The sequence below is a fragment of the Perca flavescens genome, chromosome 15 (genome assembly GCF_004354835.1).
Source record: "Perca flavescens isolate YP-PL-M2 chromosome 15, PFLA_1.0, whole genome shotgun sequence".
Classification (NCBI taxonomy): Eukaryota; Metazoa; Chordata; class Actinopteri; order Perciformes; family Percidae; genus Perca; species Perca flavescens.
This window is the reverse complement of record NC_041345.1, coordinates 27,143,182-27,163,845: the sequence shown is the minus strand read 5'-3', so window position 1 is coordinate 27,163,845 and position 20,664 is coordinate 27,143,182. Positions and strand designations below refer to the sequence as shown.

Sequence of the window (20,664 nt, the reverse complement as noted above, 5' to 3'; positions counted from 1 at the left end):
CATGTTGGGGAACCTGAGCATTTTGCCACGATATCAGTGGACCGTAGAAATGTAAATGGCATCACATAGGTGTAATTATTTACATATATTTAAAAGAATAACAAAAAAAAAAAAAAAAAAAAAAAAAACAAGGTTGGAGGAAATCCTATTTTTCTCTATGGAGACTGTTGTCATGTCCCCTCATAATTCTATCTTACTCATCAAAAAGCCAGACACTTATTTAATCCACTACTTGGAGCAGCATCCTGTTGCCTCGGGTCAAGTTCACACCGTAACAGTTTTATGGAATACTTTGCTTCACAGGCTTCAGACACGTCGTATTGTCCTAATGAACTGATGGAAGGCTGGGGGGTGAGGGTACATGGCAACACAACACTACACTGTCTGAGGAAAAAGAGGGCAAATAGAGGAAGACAGCAAAACAAAAAAGGAGAAAGCTAAGGGCCACACACACTCACACTCACCCTCACACACACCTTCAAAGAAGTGCTGGAGGCGCTGACTAAAAACAAACAAAAAAGAGAACTAAAAAATCCTGAATCAATGCACAGCTCAAACTAGACAAAAGTAAATTCATATGATGCTAAATTTTCTTTTGAGTCTTTGAGTGTGTTATTTAATTTTTTGGTGTATGAAAGAGATGTAAAAAAGTACCAACAAAAAAAAACTAATTTCACCCCAAACTGAGCTTTCTCTCCCACAGACTTTTTCTCAACTGCCTGAAACAGCTCGCCCACATTACTGTTTGAAATTCTTCCATTAGTGATGTCACTGAGTGAGAAAGCCAGCCCAGTTTTTCATATGCGCTCACCATTGGTGCTGCCTGAGCAAGCGCAGCCCGCCCAGTGGCTTGTTTCAATTTGGTTGACCAATCACAACAGAGTGGGCCAAGTTGACCAATCGGAGCAGACTGGGCTTTTCAGGAAGGCGGGGCCAAGAGCTCAGAGAGAGTAGGCTCGGAGACGAGCCAGGCCTGCGCAGAATCGATCACCGGCGATTGCCACCCAATGCATGCTGGGTAGATTTGTGTCCGACTTGCTCGGACGTCACGCACACGTGGGCAACGATAACCTCACGAGACCGAGGCGGCCGCAGTTCTGAGACGCAGGCAGCGCGGTTGCTCTACACCGACTGCAAGACCCAGGGCATGCTGGGAAACTCCTGTCTCTCAGCTAATTGGTTCAGAATCGACTCAACATGACGACATTTTATGTCAATTCTTTATTGGTTTTGAATCAGAGGGATTTTAATTGCTATTTGTCTGATTTCAAGGCTTATTCAGTCCGAGAGACTAAATCTGATCAGATTACAGATCATCTACAGTCTCTTGTTACTAACATCAGCAACAGATCACATGTAGAGCATTTAGACAGCTATTCTGTCATCATAAAAACAACTGGGGACTGTGTACAAGCTGGTATATGGGTCTAATAATATTTTAATGAATCTTATTCTAGTAGACCCTAAGAGCACAAATATGATGGCGAAAATAAGTATAGTATGGAATAAAGGAATCTTGTATCTGTCTCCTGACTCGTCTGACAGTATGAGAGAAACCAGCAGGGATAGATGGAATAACCACTTCAAATTATTTATTAATTAAAGCTAGAAAAATAACTTACATGGACTTTTAATGTCAAACGTCTGTTACCTCCTTGTATCTGTCTCTCCTGCCTCAGTTGTCAGTCAATCGTTAGCCTATTTGTTACAAAAACGTCCGCTACAGAGCCATAACGTGAGGTACAAGGTAATGGAGCCTTTTATACATTGTCGTGTTTCTTTAGAAATAAACAACGGACAAATAGAGTCTTTAAAACGCTTCAGATGTAAAGTTATTTGCTGTCAAAGTGATGCCAAAATGAATGGGAGTCAATGGGATGCTAGCGGAAGGTGACGGCTTGTTAGCCTCAGAGTCCCCCCATAGGAGGTACGCTTTCTGGATGCTCGCTTACCCGCCTTGTGCATTACCAACCCGTCCTCATGCCGAACTCGTAAAATAAGGACGTTTGGACAGTGGCTGTCAGCGTCTGATGTGACGAAAAAAGGCGCCCTTCGGCGTGTTTGTGTAACGCACCTGGGAGAGCCTCACAGAACCGTACGTAAATTCCACCAGATGCATGTCTTTTCCGTTAGCTTCCGCTTTTGTTGTGTGGGAATTTTAAATTCTGTGGATTTCTGAGGACTATGGTTAACTGCACCTCAGATCTCTGCAGGGTAAATCCAGACAGCTAGCTAGACTATCTGTCCAATCTGAAAAATAATTCTCTCGCAGCGGCTCTGTGCGGACTATAGGAGCCGCCCACGACGATTCTGATTGGTTTAAAGAAATGGATTTAATCCAGAGCACGTTTTCCTCTCATCCCCGAATGCTATGTGGAGTAGCCAGACCTTCTTTGAGCGCTTTGGAGGAGGGTCTGGCAAAGCGAGACTACTCAAAGTTTAACGTGACTTAACTGCAGTAGGAGAGAATAATTAGCTTTTATTTCTTATCAAAGGCTTCTTTGAAGCTATAGTATCGCCTGACGAATTTCCCGGCAAATTTGAGTCAGTCTGGCGAAAAGCCCATTCAAGCCCATCTCCAATTTTTCCAAATCGAGGCACCAATCACAACCGCTGAGGCGGGCTTTACACGATGACGATAGCGCAGAGACGGCGAGCAGCTTCTTGTTTACATTCAACATGGCGGCCACCGAAGCGCAGCAACCCGTTGATGCCGCTGTCGCTGCTGCGTCGCCCGGATCGTTGGTCTGATTGGTTGGAGGACTATCCAATTGCGCCCAGAAGCATTTGAGCAGCGTGCACATTATACAAGCCTTCTATGATCACAAAAAAACACAAACATGATGGACTCTTCAGAAGAGGTCATTATGTTCACTCGAGTTTCTGCGCAGGAAAGTCACCGGACGACCCAATCTTCTGAACACAGTCGTACTGAGAAATCCAGAGAGAGTTGTGTGGAGCTGAGAGTCTTAATTAGCTTTGTAGCGACTCATCTGGCAATAGCTTGAACAGAAAACACTGTTCACAAACAGCTCTATTGTAGTCCAGCCTTTACTTCAGAGATGAACATGCGTCACTTTGTAACACACGTTATAATGCTCGCCTAGCTGCTAGCGTGGCACTCACTGCGTGTCAATCACTGCTCACGCATTCATTCTCCCTTATGGGGGGAGGGGCTTAGGAGACCGTTTTGGGCTTTAGCAGAAAGTGGGGGAGGGACTGAGAAGTTGTCCATGTTCAAATTTTTTTTTTGAATAAGTCCTGGATCTTCCCAATCCTACCTACAGCACCTTTAAATGTAGATTAGTCCCTTCCTTCTGGAGTGCGCTTTTGGCTCAAAACCAAATGTAAATGCGAGTCTTGTTTCTTCTAAACTCAAATACATTTATTTCCACATGTGGCCCTAACCCCCTTTCTGCAAGTCCCTCAGTGTTTTTAACACAGGTCAAAAACCCAACGTGTCTGTGGTGGCGTGGCAGTCATCTGAGCTCCAGCACGCCGCTGCCTTTAAAGGGAGAGTGTAACGAGCCCAACGAGCATCAGCTGAGTCAATTAACACACCTGGCGCTGCTCTCATGATCTATCAACACACCTCTCTCCCCTGCAGCTGAATCCAAACCGTGGCCGTCTACATGTTCATTAATGCTGTTTATTAGAAGCTCTGGTTTCTAATACGGAAAGTTAACATGGTCGAGGTGAGAGGGGACGTCTATGAGACGATGAGCACATGTTAGGGATGTAACAATGCATCGGGAATCGGTTAAAAATCAATATAAATGTGTAAAGATTACGACAGGTTGAGATGAAAAATTTTGTCTCCTATTCATTTAGTTATTTTGATGTGGGATTTGTTTTAAAATCTACAACCACCTTTTTTATTTTTGTTTATTAAGGTAAAATATGATTTCAGTTGCACTTTTGACACAAGGACACATCTAGTATTCTCATTCAATGTGTTTCTTTATTTTCATGACTATTTACATTTTAGATTCTCACTGAAGGCATCAAAACTATGAATGAACACATATGGAATTATGTACTTAACAAAAAAGTGTGAAATAACTGAAAATATGTCTTATATTTTAGATTTTTCAAACTAGCCACCCTTTGCTTTTTTTTATTAATAAGGGAAAAAATTCCACTAATTAACCCTGACAAAGCACACCTGTGAAGGTAAAACCATTTCAGGTGACTACCTCATGAAGCTCATTGAGAGAACACCAAGGGTTTGCAGAGTTATCAAAAAAGCAAAGGGTGGCTACTTTGAGGAATCTAAAATATAAGACATGTTTTCAGTTATTTCACACTTTTTTGTTAAGTACATAATTCCATATGTGTTCATTCATACTTTTGATGCCTTCTGTGAAAATCTGCAATGTAAATAGTCATGAAAATAAAGAAACACATTGAATGAGAAGGTGTGTCCAAACTTTTGGCCTGTACTGTGTATATATATATATATATATATATATATATAAATAAATACAAAACTGAAGACTTCACAACTTGCTACTGGGCAGATGACAGCATGTGACCCCCTGTAGAGCAGAATGGAGAGAGAGAGAGAGAGAGAGAGAGAGAGAGAGAGAGAGAGAGAGAGAGAGAGAGCGAGCGAGCGAGAGAGAGAGATTCATGGAATGAGACATACTGAGAGAGACAGACACGGGGGGGAACACATTCATTAAAACGAGTTGTAAACAGTAGGGCTCACTTTATATTTGCTTGTTAAACTTGACCCATGCAGTGCGAAAACACTTAGATGCTTAGTTTCTAACTGCAACTGAGGTGTGTGTGTGTGTGTGTGTGTGTGTGTGTGTGTGTGTGTGTGTGTGTGTGTGTGTGTGTGTGAAGGGTTGGCGTCATGCGCTATGCAACAGTTAGACCGATATGTATGGCTGATATTGGTAGTCATGTTGTCAGTACTCGTATGTATGACAAGCCAATTAGTGAGAGCGCTCTATTTGATTTCTTTTCGGATTCCATTACCTCTGAAGCTGATCTAAACTGATTTGCACGTTGTTTCTTGAAAAACAAAGTGTAAAATCAACAATTGGTCGTTGGATGGTTTAAAAAAAAACAAAAAACAGCTGCGGTTTTCATGTTAAAGCAACGCTAGAGAACTTTTCCCATTACATGACATTGTCCAGTTCATTCGAACTACAGATCCGCTACCCGATGTAATGTAATGGGACAATTCCGCTTCCAACCTGTAGGGGGACCGAAGCGGGAAAAGTTACCTAGTGTTGCTTTAACGTTGTGAATTGGTCACAGTTTGGTTAGGTTTTAGGCACAAAAACTAGGTAATTAGTTTTTTAAAAATCAGTACATTTTTCACGCTGCTTTACTTCCGTGCGTACAGTACATTAGCGTACGTACATTTACGCTAAAATAAATAACCCGCCGATTACTTTTATTTTCAAACGGGACATGAACACCTGTCACCTGGGTGAACGTCCTGTGTTTGTTTGGCCCATCCGCCTATAACAACGGACTTTGTGTCTGTTTCTTAATACCACGTTACATGACTTTCTGCTTTGCCTCATGCATTAGTCTATATCCACGACTTTCAGGGATTGCTCCGTCGCCATCTGAAATTCCGCCGGATGTCACGCTTTTTTCGGCCTGATGTCCGTCCCCGTCCTCTTCCTTCGTGTTGGCGTTCTAACCTCTGGTGGATCTCTGAGGACTATGGTTAACTGCTCCTCAGATCTCTGCAGGGTAAATTCAGACAGCTAGCTAGACTATCTGTCCAATCTGAGTTTTCTGTCGCACGACTAAAACTACTTTTGAACGTACAAATGTTCCACCAAAACAAGTTCCTTCCAGAGGCTATTTTGCAGAGGCACCGTGGCTCCGTCCAGGCGCTTAGCACCGCCGAGGACGATTGTGATTGGTTTAAAGAAATGCCAATAAACCCGAGCACAATTTCCTCCCATCCCAGAATGCTGCGTGGACTAGCCAGAACTTCCTCCGCAGCGTTGCGGATGAAGGTCTGGCAAAGCGAGACTACTCCCTGCGTAACTACTACGGCCACTAGAGGGCGACGCTTAACAACTAAACATAAATATGGGTCGTAATTGAAGTTTGTGCAAACTAGCTATAGGGGCGTTTTTTTTGGGCGAGAAAAGCCGACTGAATTAGTGCGGTGTGTTTTTTGTAGTTGCCACATAAAGGTCTAGAAGCTGCTTCGGATTTTTTTATTGTTTTTAACCAAAATGTGACATTTCATATTGGCAGAAGATTTCACCCATCGGCATTCCTTTGTAAAAGAAAAGCCGTTGGGTGTCTGCTTTAGTATCGGCTTTCAAAAAAACACACATCAGTCCAGGCGCAGTGTGCAGCTCATGGCTGGAGGCAGGGAAAGGAAAGCAACGCCAGCTCCAAATCTTTTCGTGACACCGTTGTAAATGTTCCTTCCGCTGCTGAGTTCAGCTCGCAGCGGCTGATGTCATCGCCTCGTCTTAACCCTCTTCAGCATGCCTGCGAACGCCAGAAGAGCAGAAGTGGAAAAACTGTCACCTTGGCTCACCTTTTTAGAACACCTGGTCCAACCATTTGCGGTGATGCAAAAGATCAGGCATCCGTTTTCTCTTAACTTTGCTTTGGTACTGAAAACGCTCTGGATTCCTAACCGTGAAAAAAGCACAAGTCCACCTGGTTTGTCTTTGGAATCGTATTGCTGTTTAGTCGCATGAATATGAGACACTCAAGGTTTTTCCTTCAAACCAAAAATTCTTCTGGCCAGAAACCCAATGCGATTGTTTTGGTGAAAACATGCTTTTCCTGCGAGGTACGAGTCACAGGTTGCTACAAGTCCCTGTTTGCCCTCTCTGTCTGTCTCCGTGTGGTGTTCAGGTACATTCCTCGCTGACACCTGGAAGCTGAGGGCTCAGCGCAGGAAGCTAAGAGCTTTAAAACAAACATGGAAGGTGTCGTAGTGGATCTGTGATTTTCCGGGGTCCACACACTGCACCTTGTAGGTACGTTTAGAGACGATACCGTAATGTGGACGTTTGCCCTTCCCTACTGAGAGTCCCAGTTTTTCTTCATGACACTCTTAAACTACATTTACCTGTTTACAGGGGGAAATGGCCACACACACACACACACACACACACACACACACACACACACACACACACACACACACACACACACCTGGGAGATGACTTTGTATATACCGTAGTTGCTCAAAGTGTAGCCCACGGGGCAGGAAGAATGTGACACAAAATACATGCATTGTCTTTAAGTTGCCTGGCACTGCCAGTCCTCACAGCTGCTCTGTGGAGGAAGGTCTGGCAACAGGAGCGTACTCTCCCGGATAGGAGAAAAAAAACACGGTTGTTTGCATTTCTTTAAACCGATTACAATTGTCTTTGGCGGCGCTAAGGGTGTTTAGTGTTTTAAGCCCCCAATGTCGCCTGGAAGGCAGCGCTGCCTGGAAGGCACAAGGATTAAGCAACGTTCGGGTTAGGGTTAGGTGCCTTGAAGTCAACGGTCGCAGCGTTGCCTTGAAGTCAAAGTTGGGGGCTTAAAACCCCAATCGAGCGGCGCTAAGCTCCGGACGCAGCAAGCTTGGCTCTGCAAAATGGGTCTCGGGAAGGAACTTGTTTCGGTGGAACATTTGCACCCCGCAAAATAAAACACCACACACAATAATTAAATGAAGTCCCCTAATACTGTATCTGAAGTCTCTTTTATATAGACCTTAGTGGTCCCCTAATACTGTATCTGAAGTCTCTTTTATATAGACCTTAGTGGTCCCCTAATACTGTATCTGAAGTCTCTTTTATATAGACCTTAGTGGTCCCCTAATACTGTATCTGAAGTCTCTTTTATATAGACCTTAGTGGTCCCCTAATACTGTATCTGAAGTCTCTTTTATATAGACCTTAGTGGTCCCCTAATACTGTATCTGAAGTCTCTTTTATATAGACCTTAGTGGTCCCCTAATACTGTATCTGAAGTCTCTTTTATATAGACCTTAGTGGTCCCCTAATACTGTATCTGAAGTCTCTTTTATATAGACCTTAGTGGTCCTCTAATACTGTATCTGAAGTCTCTTTTATATAGACCTTAGTGGTCCCCTAATACTGTATCTGAAGTCTCTTTTATATAGACCTTAGTGGTCCCCTAATACTGTATCTGAAGTCTCTTTTATATAGACCTTAGTGGTCCCCTAATACTGTATCTGAAGTCTCTTTTATATAGACCTTAGTGGTCCCCTAATACTGTATCTGAAGTCTCTTTCCCGAAATTCATCCTTAGTGCAGAATTACAGGCACTAGAGCCAGTCCCACAATGAGCTTTCCTTAGGATGGGCCATTTCTGAGTCTGTAGCTAGTGAGAGGGGGGGCAAAGTGGAGGGTGGGGGTGAGGCCTTGGTCAACCGCCACTTTGCTCGTTTGAAATCCATGAGGTCTCTCTCTCTCTTTCATGGGTGGGCCAAATTCTCTGGGCGGGCAAAGCAGAGAAAGGGGAGGTAACCTTTCCCCTTATGACGTCATAAAGGGAAGATTCCAGATCGGCCCATCTGAGCTTTCATTTTCTCAAAAGCAGAGCAGGATACCCAGGGCTCGGTTTACACCTATCGCCATTTCTAGCCAAAAAAACCCATAAAGTGAAATTTTCATGCCGTGGGACCTTTAAGCCAGGGGTGTCAAACTCAACTTCCCTAAGGGCCACACTAGAAAACGAGAATCACATCAAGGGCCATACATAGTTTATTGCTTTTATGTCATGGGAAAAGTCAAATATCTTTGACTGTATTATTGCATGTTTCATATAGTCTTCTCACTTAGAGTTTGGTCGACAAAAATTTGGAACAAAAACGTTTGGAAAAAGCGTCAAAAGTGTCGAAAAAAAAACATTGTGAAAAGTGACAAAAAATTATTTGGGCCATGTATTGTATTGTGAACCTAAATGTATGGGCCGGATCAAAATTAGCAAGGGGCCAGATTTGGCCCGCGGGCCTTGAGTTTTACGCGTGTGCTTGAAGCAAACAAGCCACACCGTCTTAGCTTTCCAGACGCTGATAGGCATTTGTTTTTAAACTGTTCTTCTCTTTGTGACCTTGTGTGAGATGCTTTGGTAATTTAATTTTCCTCATGTCGAGGACTCTCATGTCTGTATGGATCAACAAAGCTGATCTAAACTGATGAACACATTGTAGCTTGAAAAATGCAAGTGTAAAATCCACATCTGGTGGTTTTACAGGGGGGAATGGGCTTCTTCTCCGTCCGTTAGTCAGGCACATTAACTTCCTGGTTTCTCCGCCGGTTGCCTGGCAACCATGCGGTGTCAACAATTCTCTAGGAAGTTGCCGTGCCCCATCCCAAACCACAAACTAACGTTTTAAACTTCAGAGTTTTTTTTTTTTTTTTTTTCCTGCTAGATGGATTTTTGCTACCTTTGTACAGAGCTGTTAACCGTTTCCCCCTTTTACAATCTTTGTGCTAAGCTAAGCTAACTGACCGCTGGCTGTAGCTTCACATTTACCATATAGACAGATGTGAGGTATCAACCTTCCCATATAACTCGCGGCAAGACAGCCACTAAGAGCTTTTCCCCCCAAAAAACGCTGAACCATTCCTTTAAATTGCCAAAACGTCTTATAAGGTCACAAGAAAAAATACATATTCTAGAAATATTCAAGAGGTTTGTCACACCATTCATACATGTTACACCAGTTACAAGTACAAACATGTTAAGTATATTGAGAATTTTCTACGGTCCTTGTAATTGGGTCTATAACATTGTTTGCACATGTCCTTGTCTATGCTTTTCGTCCTCGCCCATGGAGAGCAGCTTGTTGAGACACACACACACACAGACACACAGACACACACACACACACACACACACACGTCTCTCCTCCCCTCTCCAAATGTGTGCCACTTGAAAGCAGTGTACACCCGTCTCTCTCTGTGTCAGTGGTGTGTTATTAGTATCCAGAGACTCCAGAGTGTCTGCTGCACTGTCACCTCCCACAACCTCCTTTACACGTACTCTTTGTGTGTGTGTGTGTTTGTGTGTGTGATACTGCTTATAGCTGGGTGCAACCTGTATCTATTGTTGTCTGACTCCTTCTGACAGGCACAACAGCAAAGCACTGTCAGCACACTTTCAACACCTTTTTGTGTGTGTGTGTGTGTGTGTACTGCATTCACACATAAATAAACGCACAAAAAAAAATACGCTAGTAGCGGCTTCAAATATAGAGATTTTATTTTTTGTGTGAATCCCTTTTGTTCTACAGTTGACACTATAAATAAAAACCTGAGTACAACACGTGTGTTAATAAGAATATATACAACTTATTTTTCTAATGTTTTAGCACCAACTCGTAGTGTTTGTGAGCAGAGTTTTAAAGGGCCACGCCAACATTTGTACCGATGAGAATCAGTTTACATGAAGAAGGGTGCTACTCTAGCCTGTGAAAAGTGGTAGAATGTCTTCTGTGGCTCTGGAGGAGCTTTATCGAATAACCCTGATGATGTCATAGTGATGTCACCTGGGTTATGTTGGGTTAAGGGTTGGAGATTTGAAATTCAAGACTGAAAGCCTGTGTTAAAAAGCTAAAATGGAGTTTGAAAGATGTGGGCATTTATCAAGGAGGGTCTAATGACATGCACTACATTATGCTGCATTATGGGAGTTGTAGGATGCAGCACTTTCGGAGCTCGACTCATAGTTAGGGGCTAAAAGTTGGGGTATCTCGGCCTGCGCCGTTTCAATTCTGCCCGTTTTTTTTCTTTTTTTTAAATAAACGTCTCTCGCAAGTCCCCAAACTTTTTCAAAGTAAGACACTAGACTACCTTTAACAAAAAAGAATATTTTAACATATAATTATAACTGGCAGATTCCTTTAAAAAAAAGAGAATGGACTGGACAGTTGGTAAAATTGTCATTAGTTCTCCTTGAGAGTGAATGAATGAATGAACATATCACGGAAACATTAAAATGTACAGTATATTTCAGCTAATGCATCCTCGAGACTCAAGTAAAGATGAGGAACGGGCTACAGAGGTCTTTCTCGCTCCACACCCCCACATTAGTTTTTTTTATAGTTTGGCTGTATGCCCCACATTGACTGCTGCTGTATAACAACCCTGTGGACTTCGTAGGGAGGATGTCGGGGCGGATGGGTAGTTCATACAACGCAGCGCTTTTACCAAAGGAAACGCGTGTTCGTCCCTTGGGAGCGCGCTTTCATCCAATCCGCAATATTTTTCCTAAACTTAACTAGTCGTCTTGGTGCCTGAACTTTACTGTCGTAGCCGCGTTAACGCTCGCTTTTTGTTCGCAGGTTTCTCTATAGAGCTCCCCCTACAGCTTCAGAATAGATTTATAGCAACGCTGTCGTAAAAATGACGATAGTGTGAAAAACTCCATCGCTACATTCTTCTTAAAGCTAGCCAGTTCCTGGATGGGGGCGTGGAGCGGCGCGTATGTGTGCAGTGCACTGAAGCCAATTGGACAAGGGTGCTAGGGGGGGAAACGAGACAACCAGAAAAAAGTCATAACCATTCCAATGACTCCGAAGTTGTTCAGTTAAGGTAAATTAAGCTTAAAAAAAAGACTGCATCGTTCCCCTTTAAATAACCATTTTGCTACGTTTAGTCAGGGCTGAACGTGCCCCAGACTTCACACAGCTTACTCTAGAGCAGTGGTTCTCAAACTTTTGTTCAATAATGTCCCCCTTTTGAATTGCGCTAATCATTTTCGGTAGAAAAAAAAGTGTATATAAAGAGGAATAGTACAGCGCTGTCAGCGATAGATTTACTAAACAACAGCCTTGTAACTGAAAAAAAATGAAATGCTGATGAGAAAGAGACAAAAACTGTAAAAAGACAAAAACTTGGAAAAAGACGGTACAAAGGAGGAAGGAAGTAAGGCAAGAACAGGTCAAAATAGTATCAACAACTTCAAAAACATAAGTGACACAAGAAGAAAAAAAGCGAGAAACTTGTACAAAGTAGAAGGAAGGATAGATTAGGTCCAAAGAAGGAGACACAAATGTCACATTTTTGGTAGGAAAAAAAAAAAAAAAAAAAAATCGACATAAAGAGGAACAAGGTTCTGGACAACAGCCTTGTAACTATTAAACATTTTTGTTAAATATCTCACGTACCCCCCCCCACGTACCCCCATTTGAGAAACACTGCTCTAGAGAGCCACAATAGGCTTTATACAGCGGGACATTATTGCCCGTTGTTGAGTGCACTTTTTTACTTTGATCTGCCCCAGGCAGGTTTTATAGAAAATAAAACCCTTTTAACAAAAAGAATATAGGGACGGAAACATTGTTTGGACGGTTCTTTGGGAATGGCAGGTAAAACCCACCGGGGCTCCAGAAGAAGTAAAACATCCCCTTAATGTCCTCTAGGACCTCCATGAGGTTATTGTCACAATATATTCCTAGTGGAAGAGGAGTTACAATTCGGTATTGTAAATCCTCATGGATCGTTTCGGCATCCCTACAGTTTTGTCTATTGGGTTTGGCCGACATTGATGCTTTATTTAAAAAAAGGTTATCGGGCTTTCGGTGTTGATCCCCAGAGTGTCGGACCACAGCTCCATCAGACAGTCCTGTTCTCTTGTAATTAGAGCCCGCCGTATCTTAAAGTGAGCCGTGCTGGTGTGGAGGGCTTTCACTTGCTGGAAGGTCTGGAAAAGTTCAGTAGTATTCGGTTTTAGAGAGAAAATGCTGTGTCGTAGGTCTCTCGCTCTCTCTCTCTCCCCCCCACCCCTTTTTCACCTAGCTGTCCTGTCCATTAAAGGCGGAAAAGCCCAAAAGAAATAATCTAAAAAAAATAAATAAAAAAATGCTGTGTCAGAGGGCCTTTTCACGTCAAGATAATAAGGGACGTTTTTTTTTTTTTTTTTTGGGGGGGGAGGGGGGCATAAATACGGCCATTTGTCATTGGTTATCAGTGATTTCAAATAAGAAATCGGAAGCCACAGCAAACACCCTGATCTCCCTTTCTTTGTTATGAGTTCATAAAGCTCAGAGCTGAGGTGAGCAGGGTAACTGAGGTGAGCAGGGTAACTGAGGTGAGCAGGGTAACTGACGTGAGCAGGGTAACTGAGGTGAGCAGGGTAACTGACGTGAGCAGGGTAACTGAGGTGAGCAGGGTAACTGAGGTGAGCAGGGTAACTGAGGTGAGCAGGGTAACTGAGGTGAGCAGGGTAACTGAGGCCAGCACTTGTTTCAATCCACATTATCTGCAGAAAAGCCTGTTTCACAACATCTGTGTCCGGTTTTACAGTCGGGACTCGTGTTCTGATGGTCACTGTCGGGGGATTCGGTCACAACAGCGCTCCAAATCATCCACACACACACACAAAAAAAAAAAATCCCACCCGCCCCCGCAAGTTTCAGCGTCAGTAGACGGCTCCCAGACTCGGCGTGGCTGACGGTGCCGTCGGTGGCGCGTGATGCGTCGGGCCCGACTGGGGCAGACCTAAATGTGCACCCTGCTGCTGGTACCAGTTCTGGTGTGTGTACTCGCCCATGCAGGCGGGCGAGGAATCAACGGGAGGCTGATAAGGAGCCTGCCCTCTGCTGGTAGGATCCATCATTGCGCTACTCTTGAAGCTGCCGTCGCTGCTTGTGTTGTTGCGGTTATTGCCGCCGCTGCTGTTGGTACTGCTGTTGGTACTGTTGTTGTTGTTGTTGTTGCTGCTGCTGCTGTTGTTGTTGTTGTTGTCCCACACAGCTGGGGATGGGGGAGAGTTACAGGCCATGGAATCGCTCGCGTCAGGACTGTGTTCAAGAGGAATATCCCCGAGGGGAAACTCTCCGCTCTTGTAGAGCTTCTTAAACTTGGAGCGGCGGTTCTGGAACCAGATTTTGACCTGGGAGAAAGAGCATCGAATGTTGAGACAACTTCAAAAAGAAAAAGAAAAAAAAAGAAACAACATCGACAACTTTTCAGTCCCTCCCCGCTTTCTGCTAAAGCCCAAAACCGTCTCCTAAGCCCCTCCCCCCCCACAAGGGAGAATGAATGCGTGTGCCTGAGCAGTGATTGACACGCAGTAAGACCTGGCCCTGATTGGTGCATCTGAACAGGGAGCAGTGGATTTCTGCAAATCGCACTAAAGACTGTAGGTGGTGCCAGAGGAGCCGGATTCTTTTTTTTTTTTTTTAATCGTCTACTGGAACAAGGGGTCAGTTTCAGCAAATATGACAGAAAGTGAGTTTTATAAATCTTAACCTACTGCACCTTTAAATTGAATTTCCAATATTCACGCTTGTGTTAGCTCTGGTTCTGTCTTCGCTGTAGTCTGGCTCACCGGATCAACAGTGCTGGGATCAAGCATGACGGACTTTCCTTTCCGCTATCTATTTTGCACGGGGCGACGCCCAGGATGTTTGGGATTTGTTTAAAGAAATACAAACAAGCCCGAGTGTCACGGTCCCAGGGTTACCAGGTCCGCGGTTTTTCCCCACAGAATTGGGCTACTTTTGAAGTGTGGCCACTGGTTACTTTTTTTTTTTGGTCCGCTGGTTGGGTAGACCAGAGACACACACACACACACACACACACACACACACACACACACACACACACACACACACACACACACACACACACACACACACACACACACACACACACACACTTTACAACCAGCGGACAACTAACAGAGGACAACAGACAACTGACTGAGCGAAAATACAAATCAACAGGTTGGTTTGTGCGTCAGTGGTTACGGCTACATTTTAACAGCGCTATAGTGATTTATTTACGAGTATACTGTATCTGATTTAGGACCTTGGAAGAATAACTTAAGCCATAATAAGGGAAAACTGCTATTAATGCTGGTACACTAAACATGTTTGGTGTTACTTTGTAGATATTACAATACATTTGGCAATTATAGTTTGGCTAGTTATGTTTTGGCAGGGGCATATTTTGAGTTCCGGTTTTGGGGCTGGCGCGGATTGGCTGTTTGGGCTGGTTTTGTCATTCAGACCTGGCAACCCTGCTCTCCGTCCAGGGGCCTTCGGACTTTTCGTTTAACATACTGTGTTAAAAGACTGTGTGACAGTATTTCTTTGGCTCTAGAGGATTTTTTTTGTTGTTTTTTTGGCATGTCTTCTCTTCTACACCCGTTTTGCGTCTAGCCTCGTCAGCCTGCCTTCGTGTATTGCCGGTCCTTGTTGCCTTGTTAGCCAATCAGTGTCTCCCTCCTTATTCCAGTTCCCTGATCACTCCAGCTGTGCCTTGTCTTGTGATTAGCTCTTTGTGTTATTTATTCTGCGTGTTCCCTTTGTTTTTTTCTGCCTTTTTTTTTTTTCTTTTCCAGTGTTCCTGATTGTATCCTGTTTAAATGTATGACACTGAGCGTTTTGTCCCCCTTTCCCTGAAATACCAGTCCGGTCCGTTGTTACCTAATATCACATAGTTTGAAAATGTTCCAACTCTTAAAGATGCTAAAACACTCTGTAGTGCTGAGGGTAACTGCAGAGTTTTCTGTGTGTTCATCAGTACTGATTAGAGGACTGATTTAGCTTATTTTTTTAGCTTGTTTTAGATCACGGTTTTGGATATCTCCCCTACGAACTCCACTTTTTGCAACTTTGTTTCCAGCAGCAGCATTTCCAGTGGAAAAAACCTTCTTTAAACCCAGTGTACGCCTCCTGCCCAGCACAAAAAAGCAGACAGGCAAAGTCTGCAATTAGCCGGTGGCAACATAGTGGAGCATTTAGCAGCTAAACAGCAGGTGTTGGTGGAGACCAAAACCAGAGCTCAAAGAGAGTGAATATTAGACTTTCATCAGGTGGCCAGAAACACGACTCCAAACAAATGCTACTGTTGTTCTGTGACTGCAGTATGTGTTTGCCAACACAATGAGCATATATAGGCAAATATTCTATTTTTAGCTTGTTCCTCTACTACCGAGTAATGTAGCTTTAAAGACATTTCCTGTTGGCTTGTTTTATTAACTTGACTAACCCTTACAATTGTTTTCAGTTTAGTTCCTTAAAAGGTCCCATGGCATGAAAATGTCACTTCATGAGGTTTTTTAACATTAATATGAGTCCCCCCCAGCCTGCCTATGGTCCCCCAGTGGCTAGAAATGGTGATAGGTGTAAACCGAGCCCTGGGTATCCTGCTCTGCCTTTGAGAAAATGAAAGCTCAGATGGGCTGATCTGGAATCTTCTCCTTATGAGGTCATAAGGAGCAAGGTTACCTCCCCTTTCTCTGCTTTGCCCACCCAGAGAATTTGGCCCACCCATGAGAGAGAGAGAGACATCATGGGCTTTCAAACGAGCGAAGCATGGCAGTTGGTCAAGGCCACACCCCCACCCTCCACCTTTTACTGTATGCTTTATTCCTTTCTAGTTTTTACTGTATGTTATGTTTTATTCTTGTTACTTGATACCTTACTTTGGATACCTGCTGGTTGCTGTAAAGGGCTATATAAAAATAAATGTAGATGATTGATGAATTATTCTTCAAGTGGATCTACTAAAATTCTTCTCAAAAATGTTTTTGTCATAATAAATAAGGCCAAAAGTATATCTTTTTTTTTTCTTTACTAGTACTAAACCAGGTCACCGGTAAATAATATGTAACTTCCATTCAACACAAGACATTATCTAAGAACTGTAATTGGCCAGAAGAGGTAATGTCTCAGATTATTTACAGCTCCTTTAAATGTAATATGATATGATGAGAACTATTGTAATGCTGTCATTTAAACAATATAAAAATTCATGTGAGCAAGTAACAGACCAAATGACACCGTTCACATTCACGCGCTTGCAGCCGAGAAGATCGTCATGCCTTTGTTGTCTTAATGCTTGTGTAAGCAGCCCGAGCGTAATAATGTGCAATGATTGACAGCAGCCATGATGAAACAATCCTCGCCACGAGTTTTGTCTCTTATCGCTTGAGCGAAGATAATCCATGCGGTCGTAAATCACTGCGATATGACTGCGCAAACCTGACTCACACTGCAGTAACAACTCACCAGGGCCTAGGCTCACTGGCAAATGTATTTTCTATTGCATTATATGATCTTTTTTTTTTAATCCACTGTATACTGTAGTATTTTATTCTTAAATTATTATTTTAAATGTTATCTTAGTAGCCCAGAATAGTATTACATTGTATACTATTGTATTCAATCTTGCAAATTATAGTTTACAATAACCTATAGGTTAAAGTTACTGTATTAGTCATACCTTCTCTTCAGCCTCTACCAAGAGACTTCATTCAAACACTTCAACTGTTTACAGTGCACACACTTCAAACTATCTCTGGCACTTCAACTTCAACCAAACGTTCTGCTTTGATCTTCTACACATCAACTGACACCACTATGTTTGACTATTTTTTTAGTCAACAGTCAGCGCAAGTTCCCTGACACTTCAACTGCTTTCATCCCGTTCTCTTTAAGTGACAGCTCAGCTGCTTTCACCGTTCGCGCTTCACATGACAGTTCGGCTACTTTCAGGGCTTCCTTATAATCTGTAATAATTTACCTACGGGGATAAGATGTTTCGAAACCCATTGAGTGCTGCAACTACTTTAAAGGCTTTATCTTAAACTGCGGCTCACGTTCAACATCCGCCGTGCAAATGACATTTTCAGTGTAAGAGTGTCATTTTTTTTTTTTCTTCAGAAAATGCATTGTTACTGAACTAATACCGGATGGCGTTCCCCGCAGCCTCACCTGTGTCTGTGTGAGGCCCAGCTGCGCAGCCAGCTCAGCCCGCTCTGGCAGGGCCAGGTACTGTGCCGACTGGAATCTCCTCTGCAGGACGGCCAGCTGGTAGCTGGAGTAGATGGTCCGGGGCTTGCGCACCTTCTTGGGCTTCCCGTTGACCATCCGAACCTCCAAGTCTGGTTCCTCTTTCACTGTGGGAGGAAAGGGTATAAAAAGCCAATGTAATATTCCTGCAAGACTACAAAAACGTCATGGTACTGTCAACTTCGCTGCACTTTTTTTTTTTTTTCCCTTTCACGAGTATTCTTCAAACAATAATCAGAATTTGCACTAGGTCTCCACATGGCAGAGAAGTTGTAGCACAAAAATAGACACACGGCCGCTGCAACCCCGAAATTTCAAAGAAATTCCGCCAGCACTCGGAACTTATAATTTTGGTCTGAGTGTCTCCCACAGCCGGGGAGGGAGACAGAGATTTATAGGTGCTTTTCATGTAGCCTGGAGGCCCGCTTGTATACATCTCTCCCCGTTCGTGCTGTTATTCTGGTATCCACATTTTTTTTTTTTTTTTTTTTTTTTGCTCTTCTTTTAGATATACAGCCAACCTTACTCAAATCCATTTGTTTACATTCGATCAAACATTTTTTTCAAACCTTAAGATGGGAAGAAAAAAAAAAAAACACACTTTAATATTTCATATTCAATTTGTATACAAAATAAAATGCCGTGTTGTAGCATTTCATATATTTATGCATTTACACCTTCTCACAAGTTGAGTGTCAAACACTTGCACCAGATTTGACTTCCCAAATCTTTCACAAATATTTAAACAGTGACACGGTGATTTCGCCTGAGGTGAACAGTTCAATAAAAATGTTTTCAAATCAGCCTTCGTTATTATTTATGACTTTTGGACATACAAGGTTTTCACCCGACAGTGACAATTTCAAAAGAGACTATTGTGACTATGTCATTACACAATTCTGAATGTATACAATCTTTGTAAACTTTTCTTCACAGCAATAGGTAGCGTTACCATTAAGGGCACTGTGGTCATGTACTCAGCTCTTGTTCTCTGAACGTCAGCAACCTGAAGGACAGTTTCCGCTCTACGATTGAAAACAAACGCGCTTTGGGTGTTTTAAAGGCAGATTACACCGTTTTCAAACTCAGGATATTTAAATTACAATACTTTGGGCCCAAAAGAAGAAGAAAAAAAGGACTAAAGAAATCCAAATCCAGAATTATAATTTAGGGGTAAGCTTTGAAAACAGGATTTAGACCTTCATGTTGGGAAATAAAATAAAAAAAAAAGTAGCATTACTACAACAATGAATTTGTCATTTGAAGGGAGCTTTGACTCATGAACCCAAAAAAATTTCTGGCTACGCCCCTGTTGCTGTTTGTCATCGGTGGCTTGTGGTTAGTCATATCTGTTTTTTTATTTAAAGATAATCTTTTGTGCTTTTTATTTTTATTAAATGGAAATAAAAGGGGGGATAGAAAGAGGTATGGCACGCAGCAAAGGGCCAGATTCCAACCCAAGGACTCACCCCTTTATATATATATATATTCACATTACTTAACCAATCATCTTGTTTGGAACATGTATTTATTAATTGTTATTTAATTTGTATTGTCGTTTAGACATTTATATTTATCTTTGAATTCAATTTGTCACCTATTTGTGTAATTGTCCGATATTTTGTTGTTTGTTTGGGCGCGGCCACGGGTCCTGGCATGATAAGGGAGCCGTCCTTGTTGGATGATTCAAAGGGCCAAGGCTCACTGACATGTCGTGACACCTAACGTGCGTGCGTGGCTGTGGGCCAAAGTCCCGCGGGGCCATTTCCAGGAGTCAACTCCCAACTGGAATGTCAAAAACAGTAGACCAGTAGCTCGAGTTTGTTTTCCCTATAGCTCTGTCGTTTGCACAGACATCTACCAGGTTCCAAAAAAAAAAAAAAAAAAAAAGGAAAAAAAAACAAAAAAAAAACAGTCTGGCTGTACTGGAACTTAAGTTCAAGTTAAAGAGCCAAAAATGATGTTTGTTGTTCCAAATGTTGTCTTTAACGTTGTCGCTGTATCATCTATCTGTATGCTGAATTATAGTATTCTACGATTAGTGTATTCATGTTAGCATGGACTGTTGAGGTTGAATAAATCAAGCTAATGAATTACTTCTTCATTCCAAGCATGACGTTGAAAAGTCCCTTGCTTGGCTTCCATCCAAGTTTAAAGACGAGAGGGTAACAATGAGACAAAAATGAAACAAAAACAATAACTGAATATATCTCCGTCAATCTCAAAAGTTATTTCCTCCAAACAAATGACTGTCCAGGCTGAAGCGGTATCTCACCAGATATGACCAGAATCCCCATTTGTTCTCAAGTTCAGTACAGTTTGAAAGGTAAAACACATCATTAACCTTAAATATTGCTATTCCTCGTGAAATATAAATGCGTCTCGAGAAATGCTACTTTTGCAGCTGCCCTTTTAATAGTCATTCATTAAGAGATTTTTTAATCATAAGACACTGTGACAGGGATGTGTATATGGGGAATAGAAGAGTGTCTCAGTCAAGTCCCAGGTCTCCCCCTACTTGTGTACTGTATTCACTATAATACCAGAAGTAGGCCTACACTGTAATTCGGACTCCATCATCTTCTTATAATGAAGATGTAGAAGTTCGTGATTAAGAGAGCATCAGCTTGATGCTGAAAAACAAACAATAGTTTTTAGGAGGCTGTGGAAACATTTTCTTTGTGCGTAAAATTCATGCGCAATTATTTGGTTTTTGTGGCCATACAAAATCGCCTCAGGTGATCAATGTGGCTTTTCTTTTCTTTTTCTATTATTATTTTTATTTTTTTTTTACAGAACCATGTGTAAGTAAGTCATTTAATTCAACAACAACAACAAATATCTAACCAGTGATCAGTCAGTTCTAGACATATTGGGTTTAACTCACCACCGTC

At 42.4% G+C, this 20,664-nt stretch overlaps 1 protein-coding gene across 1 annotated transcript in view; it reads right to left on the bottom strand.

The window, feature by feature from the left end:
* Positions 1-13,353: 13,353 nt before the first annotated feature.
* Positions 13,354-20,664, bottom strand: part of LOC114570080 (homeobox protein Dlx3b) — an 8,249-nt gene continuing 938 nt past the window's right edge. Inside the window, exons 1-3 of the mRNA XM_028600291.1 lie at positions 20,658-20,664; positions 17,693-17,877; positions 13,354-13,860 (exon numbers count right to left, since the gene is read on the bottom strand). The exon at positions 20,658-20,664 is cut by the window's right edge and continues 938 nt beyond it. Of these exons, the coding sequence (XP_028456092.1) occupies positions 13,387-13,860; positions 17,693-17,877; positions 20,658-20,664 (666 nt within the window). The 3' untranslated portion in view covers positions 13,354-13,386. The remainder of the gene's footprint in view (positions 13,861-17,692; positions 17,878-20,657) is intronic.